The sequence below is a fragment of the Spea bombifrons genome, chromosome 1 (genome assembly GCF_027358695.1).
Source record: "Spea bombifrons isolate aSpeBom1 chromosome 1, aSpeBom1.2.pri, whole genome shotgun sequence".
Lineage (NCBI taxonomy): Eukaryota > Metazoa > Chordata > Amphibia > Anura > Pelobatidae > Spea > Spea bombifrons.
Genome location: NC_071087.1, coordinates 164,752,153 through 164,761,120, shown reverse-complemented (window position 1 = coordinate 164,761,120; position 8,968 = coordinate 164,752,153). Strand labels below are relative to the sequence as shown.

The 8,968-nt window shown below is 54.1% G+C and overlaps 2 protein-coding genes across 2 annotated transcripts; one reads left to right on the top strand and one right to left on the bottom strand.

The window, feature by feature from the left end:
* Nucleotides 1-407: 407 nt before the first annotated feature.
* Nucleotides 408-1,497, bottom strand: LOC128467330 (beta-1,3-galactosyltransferase 5-like). The gene has a single exon (XM_053448932.1). It carries the CDS (start codon nucleotides 1,469-1,471, stop codon nucleotides 485-487), a length of 987 nt encoding a protein of 328 aa, XP_053304907.1. The 5' UTR covers nucleotides 1,472-1,497; the 3' UTR covers nucleotides 408-484.
* Nucleotides 1,498-3,266: 1,769 nt separating this feature from the next.
* On the top strand, nucleotides 3,267-7,398 carry GGT6 (gamma-glutamyltransferase 6). The gene is made up of 4 exons (XM_053448887.1): nucleotides 3,267-3,447; nucleotides 4,726-5,420; nucleotides 5,867-5,980; nucleotides 6,095-7,398. Exons 1-4 carry the CDS (start codon nucleotides 3,359-3,361, stop codon nucleotides 7,312-7,314), a joined length of 2,118 nt encoding a protein of 705 aa, XP_053304862.1. The 5' UTR covers nucleotides 3,267-3,358; the 3' UTR covers nucleotides 7,315-7,398.
* The last annotated feature ends 1,570 nt before the right edge of the window (nucleotides 7,399-8,968 follow it).

Genomic DNA, 8,968 nt, shown 5'->3' with positions numbered 1-8,968 from the left:
CTTTAGTTGCGGAGTTGCATTCGGTCAGGGTACTGTACCCTACCCCATACACACTCTAATTAGTGCACCTTGGGGATACAGGTACTGATGCAATACTAAGGGGATACAGGTACTGATGCAATACTAAGGGGATACAGGTACTGATCCAATACTAAGGGGATACAGGTACTGATCCAATACTAAGGGGATACAGGTACTGATCCAATACTAAGGATAAGTGGGTACTGATCCAATACTAAGGATAAGTGGGTACTGATGCAATACTAAGGATAAGTGGGTACTGATGCAATACCGAGGCGATACAGGTACTGATCCAATACAGTGGAGATATGGGTACTGATCCAATACTGACAAAGGGGTTTTACGTTTGTCACAGTCCTGAAAAAATACTTTTTTTTGTGGACGGCCACATAATGGGCCAGAATGTTTGTTTCATTTAATGGCTGGGAGGTTTCTACTACCTGTTATTTTATTTTAGTGCGAGTCAGTGCCAGTGAGCCACCTCCGCCTTGCGCGTGCACTCGGTTCTCGCCCGCAGGACGTTTTTCTGGGCCAGTTCCTGATCCCCTGGAGATACCCGATGAATTACCATTAGGTAACGGTAGTTGCAAACAGACCACTTCATGTTGTATTTGGTGAATCGAGAGCTGGAAAGGAGGCTGATCCCGGCTCGCTCAGCTAAAATCCCAATATAAGCGTCTTCCACCGGGATGGGAGGGGTGCCTTCTGCCATTTTCAACACTGATATAACTGCATCCAAAGACAAGATGTAGCCGATTCCGCTGGCATAAGGAGGGTATATATCCGGTGGGAAAATGTGCTGAGAAACATACCACTTGCTAGACGGATCCCGGATAACTTTACGTTTCTCCCTAGGAAAAACCGAGCCAACGTAGAGACCTGTTTTGGCCGGGCTATGGAGGGCCAAGGATGCCGGCAGACGGTCAGTGTTGACAAAGCAGTCATCGTCTGTCTTAAGAATGTATTGTGGGTGGCATCTGTCTGCTACCCACTTCATGCCATGCATCACTTTCAGGCTTAGGTTCCGGTAGGTGTCCACATAGTTGCCCATGAGGATGTCTCGATGCTCGGCATCCTCTTTGTGAATGTGCCAGTCCAATTCTGCATCTAAAGTGCGCCCGATCAGAAAGACCACCTGCCAAGGATATGCAGCTCCTTCCATGGGTGAAGCCCAGGTCTTCCTTATGGCCTTCCTCTGCTCTATGTGACTTGGATGTGAAGTCACTAAGATGAGCAGGACTGAGTGATCCTGACACTGCGGCTCTCCAAGGTCTTCTGAGAACAAAAGTGAGAAATCAACTCCTTCTTTAGGTGAGGACGAGACGGGGCGAGTTAGATGGAATCTGTCTTCTCCAAACAATGGAGACAGCTGGGACCAGAGCAGGATCAGGCACAGGAAAGAGCTCACGCAGAGCATGAATCTGAGGCACCATGCGCGTTTCAGGGCCATTGGAGACCTCTGGAGCGAAAGGCAGCTTTTCTACTCATGACACTGGACTAAACTTATGTAACTAATGCATCTCTACCCCGTGAGACGTGGACTCTGACACCTACAACACACCGGTTTATGGAGGCCAAGGTCCAACCTCCATCAGGAGCACTGATAGCCCAGAGTGAGAGATGCCGGTGGAGAGGAGGCAAATTCCAAACGAAACCTCCATTACGTGTGAGAAACATTACAGCCGTGATGCAGCGGCACACGGATATTACGTGCTGCCAATCGTACTGGTGCCAGTCACCCCCCCGCGCCCACCAGCACGCTCTGTCCCATAATTCAGGGAAAGGAGGCAGTGAACAGGGGGTCCAAGATCTAACAGTCTAATTACATTATGAGATTAACCGTGAGCCAATCACATGCGCGTTGCCGCCTCTGCCAACATGGCCTTTGGCGGTGATCGCTGCCCCTCTCTGCTTGGCACGGATCCTACTAAAAAAAAAAATAAAGTATTCTTTCCTACTGAAATCCAGACAGGCGATATCTACTGCCCCTTCAGGGGGTATTATTTATTACTGAAATCCAGATGGGTGATATCTACTGCCCCTTCCAGGGGTAATATTTATTACTGAATTCCAGATAGGTGATATCTACTGCCTCTTCAGGGGGTATTATTTATTACCTAAATCCAGATAGGTGATATCTACTGCCCCTTTAGGGGGTATTATTTATTACTGAAATCCAGATAGGCGATACCTACTGCCCCTTCCGGGGGGGGAGGGTATTATTTATTACTGAATCCAGACAGGCGATATCTACTGCTGCCCCTTCAGTGGGTATTATTTATTACTGAATCCAGATAGGTGATATCTACTGCCCCTTCAGGGGGTATTATTTATTACTGAAATCCAGATAGGCAATACCTACTGCCCCTTCCGGGGGAATTAGTTATTACTGGAATCCAGTTCAATCCAGAAATGTAACCATCATTTCCTTTATCGTGGTTTCCATCTCCCGGTTACTGAGGCTGACCGGTCACATCCAGGTGCGCGGTACGGTACGGGTGACATGGATGGATCCCCAGCGCAGGGGGGGTAACTATGGAGAGGGGGTGCCTCTTCCCTACTCTGTAAGGTGGTTGGGGATGTTCATTGGTAGTTACCTGGTTGTTGAGGCAAAGGGCCACAATGTTTTTAGGGATAAGGGGTGCCATCAGGTTACTAGGCCTGGGAGTAATCTAGGGCTGGAGGGCCCTAGATTATTGCTAGGGAGGGAGTTTATCCAGTTGTTGAGGTTGGAAATCACCCGGTTGCTAGGGCTCTGTGACCTGGTTGCTAAGGGTTAAGCGCCTCCTGGTTTCCAGGGCTGTGCCAGCTGGTTGCTAAGGCTGGGAGTCACCTGGTTGCTAAGGGCTGGTGTCTTTAGGATGCCAGTGGCTGACAGTTGACTGATTGCTAGGGCTGTGTCACCTAGTTGTTAGGGGCTGTGAGTCACCTGGTTAATAAGGCTGGGAGTCACCTGGTTGCTAGGGGCTGGGTATCTCTAGGTTGCCAGAGGCTGAAAGTCGTCTGCTTGCTAGGGTTGTGTCACCTAGTTTGTAGAGGCTGAAAGTCACCTGGTTGCTAGGGGCTGGGTGTCTCCTGGATGTTAGGGATGGGTGTCTTCTGGTTGCTAGGGCTGTGTGAGTGTCACCTGGATGCTAAGGGCCGAGAGTCACCTGGTTGCTAGGCCTGTGTCATCTGGTTGCTACGGGCTGACAGTCACCTGTGTGTGCTGCCAAACCCGGAAGCTGAAGCTCAAAAGACAGAGACCGAGACCTACGGAGAGACGGCGGACAGCGGGAGGGCGTGGTTTGAATTAGCCGTGACCCGGCCCCCTCCGGTCCCGGTGTCCCTCACCCCCATGGCTCCTCTGCGGCAGGAGGTCCGATATCACAAAGTGCAGGAGGCAGAGAGCGAAGACCCTGAGGAGGTGGCAGTGCGCATATATCGGTAATGTGTACCCCCTCCCCCATATACTATATAATATATATATATAAATATACCGTGTCCTGTACAGGTACAGTGCCCCCCCCATATACTATATATATATATATATATATATATATATATATATATATAATGCACCTCCCAGCCCCATATACTATTAATACTGTGCCTATACAGGTACGTGCCCCCCAAATATATATATTGTGCCCTGTACAGGTAATGTCCCCCCCATATATGTGCTATATATACTATATATACTATATATATATATATATATATATATATATATGGTGTAATGTGTTTAGGTGGAGGGCGTGTGAGTTTTGAAGTAGTTGGTTAAGAATCTGCCGCCCTGCGCTTGGATGGGATCCTGTGTAAATCTCAGCTGAAGGTTTATTTGCTTAGCAAAGATTTGGTAATCCCGAGAAGGGCGCACTTTAACCCCGTCCTCCCCACGTGGAAAAGCACGTTATTACCCAAGCTGCAGGTGGCTGGGCAGGTGGAGGGGTAATACAGTTTGGGGGCAGTTGAGTGAAGCGCGTGCTCTTGGGGCGAGTGTTTAAGGGGGAGGATAACGCGTGAGGACCGAGCATAGCGTATGGAGGGTCCTGGGGGTGACCATGTGGAGAGGGCACACATGGGAGCCGGGGGCCACGCAGGGAGGGCTGGTCTGTGTGGGGTGAGGAGAGCTCAGATAAACTGGATAAACTCGCTTAACCTGCCTGGGAGGAGATTCCTCTCCGTGCCGCTCGATGCTTCGCCGCGGACAGAGCCATGCGGGGGCCACATGGGGGCCGCGCTGTGTCAAACCCCACTGTTTGGACCTGTGGTTATAATGATGTTGGAGGAGGTTCACGTGGTCTCGTCTCCACTGCCACATGGACTTGGTTGCCAATTGCCCGGGGCAGTACCCCCTACCAGCTCTGTGCCAGGGGCAATACCCCCCCTACCAGCTTTGTGCCCGGGGCAGTACCCCCTTATCAGCTCCGTGCCCAGGGCAGTACCCCCTACCAGCTCTGTGCCCGGGGCAGTACCCCCCCTACCAGCTCTGTGCCCGGGGCATGTCCCTGTGTGTATCTAACATACAGCCTGCACCTCGGGACTGGTTTCAGAATTAGGACAGCTTCTGTCAGAGGGGGGGGGGGCATGATAGCGGGGGAGGGGGCAGCCCTGATAATCTTTGTATTAAAGGGACCCGGCCACCCCACCGGCAGGCAGGTGTATGTTGTTGGGGTCATTTCAGGGTCTTCCACGCTCTCACACCTGCATCTCTCCCAGCAGACAGTCGTCCCCGCGCGTGGAGCGCTCTCAGTACGCGGAGATCTGCCTCCGAGTCTTCGCTGCCATCCTGTTATTAGCTGTAGCTGCCGGCCTCGTCTTGTATGAAGTGAAGTTTGGCAAAGTAGAGCCAGGGGCCGCATTTCATAGGCCGCCAGGGTCTGCTGAACGCTCGTGGAACGCTAGTCTGTGGGCAGACATATCGGCAGACTATCAGCATGACGGCCAAGGTGTAGAAAGCCACGGACATGAGGAACCCAGCAGCCACCAACAGGAAGATCTCGAGGAGGACGACCATGAAGGACACGGGAGTCACCAAATAGAGGACCCAGAGGAGGACGGCCACGAAGGACACGGGAGCCACCAAATAGAGGACCCAGAGGAGGACGGCCACGAAGGACACGGGAGCCACCAAATAGAGGACCCAGAGGAGGACGGCCACGAAGGACACGGGAGCCACCAAATAGAGGACACAGAGGAGGACGGCCACGAAGGACACGGGAGCCACCAAATAGAGGACACAGAGGAGGACGGCCACGAAGGACACGGGAGCCACCAAAAGGAGGACCCAGAGGAGGACGGCCATGGAGGACATGGGAGCCACCATGATGAGAGCTTGGAGAAGCAGGAACTACTTCCTGCTGGCCACAGGCACAGTGCTGGCACCTACCACCAGGCAGCCATAGTCACTGACTCAGGTAAGCAGCTGTCTCCCTGGACACACAACTGTCACTGTACATACAACTGTCACTGTACTCTAACCTCTAACTCTACCCCCCCCCGCGCATCCCTGTGTCATGCAAAACTCCCCCGCTGCTCCCTGCGTCATGCAAGCAACCCCCCCGCCACTCCCTGTGTCTTGCTAAACTCCCCCCATGGCGCTGCGTTTCGCTAAACCCCCCTGCGGATCCTTGTGTCTCGCTAAACTATGCCCCCCGCGCGGCTCCCTGTGTCTCGCAGACCCCCCCGCGTGGCCCCATGTGTCTCGCTATAACCCCCCCGCGAGCGACTGCCTGTGTTCCGCTATAACCCCCCCACGCGGCTCCCTGTGTCTCCCTATATACCCCAGTAGAATATATACTGAATATATATTAATCAATATAAAAGAAAAAAATAACCACACCTCTTTTCTGCCCCCACACAGAAACCTGCTCTCGGATTGGCAGAGAGTTGCTGGCGTCCGGTGGCAACGTGGTCGATGCTGGCATTGCTGCCGCGTTCTGTCTGGCTGTTGTCCACCCGCACAGCACCAGCCTCGGTGAGTGATGCGCCGGCACGTCGGCCCCTGGGAAATAGGTTTAGCGCTGAATAATACACCGCTACTGCTTATGTGGCAGCCGTTTCACTCATCCTCACTGTCCTCCTCCTTTAGGCGGGATCTTCTCTTCCATATATTACAACGGGACTTCGTATACCGCCTCGGCCCTGAACGCCATTCCTAGAGAAGCCTCCCCCACCGCACACGGAATACCCCACGTGCTCCAGGGCCTGCGCGAGCTGCACCGGCAGTATGGGCAGAAGCCGTGGGCGCAGCTGACCGGCGCCGCCATTCGCCTGGCAAAGCAGGGCTTTCTCGTGGATGCTGCGCTTGCTGCCGCTCTGGAGGGGAAGCGTCACGCCGTGCTGTCCTCCGTCGGACTCTGCAGTCTCTTCTGCGAGTCCGATAACCGCGTCAAAGGCGTAGGAGCCACAGTGAGGAACCCGAAGCTCGGGGACATTCTGGAGCAGGTCGCCACCTCGATGACCGACTCGTCGCTCCCAGGCAGTCTTATTCAGAGCCTGGCTGGTGACATTCCCGAGACAGACAGGGAGGCGTTCATGAAAGCACTCTCTAAAAACAACCTGAGGACAGAGGACCCCGTGACGCTTCACTTTCAAGAGATGACGCTGTACTCCACCCCAGGCCCCACTGCCGGTACCATCCTAACCGAGACTCTGAAAGAGACCTACCGGCAAATGGCCTTGCTGGAAAATTCAACCACCGTCCACCAGGATTATCAGGTTCTGCTCAATGCTTCCATGGCCACGTACAACAAAGCTGGTGGCAGCCCCAGAGGGTCTTCAGGAAGCCCCGACACTGGGCGTCCAGCACCCGTAGGCAGCAATGTCGTCGTGGCAGATGAACGTGGCGCAGTCTTCGTGATGTCTCTGACGATAAACAGCACCTTCGGCTCCGGCTTCATCTCTCCCTCCACAGGAATACTACTGAGTGACTTTGCGTGTGCTTCCCAGCCCTCCCCACCCTCCAGTCTCACGTTCTGGGCTTGCCCCTCAGTGCTGTTTCATGCGGCAGAGGAGGATGTGATGGGGTTGGGGGCCACCGGGGGCAGCTCGGTACCTTTCTCTGCGGCCCAAGTTATCTTTACCCATCTCGTCCTGCAGAAGGAACTTTCCGTCGCGGTCCAAGGGCCGCCGGTGGATGGGATTCAGGGTAATGCTGGCGGCTGGTATGAGTATTTCGGACTGGCAGAAAGGAGGGCGGAGTCACATGGTGGGGAATACCCAATGGCTGTGGTGGCGGCAGAAGTCCACGCGGAGCACGTTCATGTCGCCAAGTCCCACGGCCATTGTTGCTTTCCCGATGGGCTGTAACTCTAAAGACTACAGGGATCCGTCCCCAAAACCCGGCAGCTTGTGGTTTGTTTACATTGCAGGAAAATATACTTTCGGAAGGAGCATTTCGGGGGTTTTCTTTCTGGAATGCGTGCCGGTTCCGGCCAAAGGCTCACTGGTGTGGGGATCCGGCCGAAAGCTCACTGGTGGGGGGGATCCGACCGAAGGCTCGCTGGCGGGGGGTTCCGGCCGAAGGCTCGCTGGCGGGGGGGTTCCGGCCGAAGGCTCGCTGGCGGGGGGGTTCCGGCCGAAGGCTCGCTGGCGGGGGGGTTCCGGCCGAAGGCTCGCTGGCGGGGGGGTTCCGGCCGAAGGCTCGCTGGTGACGGGGGGGTTCCGGCCGAAGGCTCGCTGGTGGCGGGGGGGTTCCGGCCGAAGGCTCGCTGGTGGCGGGGGGGATCCCGCCGAAGGCTCGCTGGTGGCGGGGGGGTTCCGGCCGAAGGCTCGCTGGTGGCGGGGGGGTTCCGGCCCTGATAGTGGTGTAAAAACCGCAAAGGGAAGCCACCTGCTGTTAAACTGTGTTTACTGGACTAGTGTCAGGGGCCCCGGGCCCTCCCTGCCTACAGAGAGGGGGAATAATATTCTAATAAGAAATCTAACTGTAATTATTTTTTTTTGTTAAGAAGATTATTTATGAAGAAACTTGTAAAACTGGCCGCCTTTCACGGGTGGCCAACCCCCTAGGCTGGCTATTTTAATGTGACAGATAACGGGGCAAAACACAGTGTGGTGGGGGGGTCACTTACCAAACACTGGGGTATGAGGGGCACTAATGGGTTTACCAGCCAGACTCAGCGTGGGTGTAATTAAGGCAGCTACATGTGATCAAAGTGACCTGGGTGATCACTGGTGGAGCCGTGGCCTACCAGCAGGTGACAGGCGAGGGGAGCACAAATCTCAGGAGCCAGGTGGCCCCTACTCTGTTACTGCCAGAGCATAACGTTACTGAGAGGGTGGTAGATAAGTGGAGCAGCCTCCCAGCAGAAGTGGTAGAGGGTAATACAGTGAGGGTATTAAACATGCATGGGATGGGCATATGGCTCCTGAATCGAGACCAACGACTGATTAAGGTTTGAACTTTTACTGACTGGATGGGCCGACTAGGGCCAAAGAATACCCCCCCCTGCGTACCCTCAGGGCCCGGGGCAACATGTATGAGACAGAACCTCTTCTGGAAGTCACCCCGGAGGTTACGAAACCTCAGTGAACGATCCAATAAAGCAAGGCAAAGATTGTGAAAAGTTTTCATTTATGATTTTGCAGAACATTCACGCGCATGTACAGAGACAGCCGCAGTACAGAGACAGTCGCAGTACAGAGGCAGCCGCAGTACAGAGGCAGCCGCAGTACAGAGACAGCCCCAGTACAGAGACAGTCGCAGTACAGAGACAGCCCAGTACAGAGACAGCCCCAGTACAGAGACAGTCGCAGTACAGAGACAGTCCCAGTACGGAGGCAGCCCCAGTACAGAGACAGTCACCATACAGTCGCAGTACAGAGACAGTCACCATACAGTCGCAGTACAGAGACAGCCCCAGTACAGAGACAATCGCAGTACGGAGACAGTCAACATACAGTCGCAGTACAGAGACAGTCACCATACAGTCGCAGTACAGAGACAGTCGCAGTACAGAGA

What these genes read in the sequence shown, in the direction of transcription:
- LOC128467330 (XM_053448932.1), bottom strand. Translation starts at nt 1,471, where the DNA reads ATGGCCCTGAAACGCGCATGGTGCCTCAGATTCATGCTCTGCGTGAGC.
- GGT6 (XM_053448887.1), top strand. Translation starts at nt 3,359, where the DNA reads ATGGCTCCTCTGCGGCAGGAGGTCCGATATCACAAAGTGCAGGAGGCA. An exon ending in GTGGCAGTGCGCATATATCG is followed by an intron (nt 3,448 to 4,725) that starts GTAATGTGTACC and finishes CTCTCCCAGCAG; the next exon opens with ACAGTCGTCCCCGCGCGTGG. An exon ending in CCCGCACAGCACCAGCCTCG is followed by an intron (nt 5,981 to 6,094) that starts GTGAGTGATGCG and finishes CTCCTCCTTTAG; the next exon opens with GCGGGATCTTCTCTTCCATA.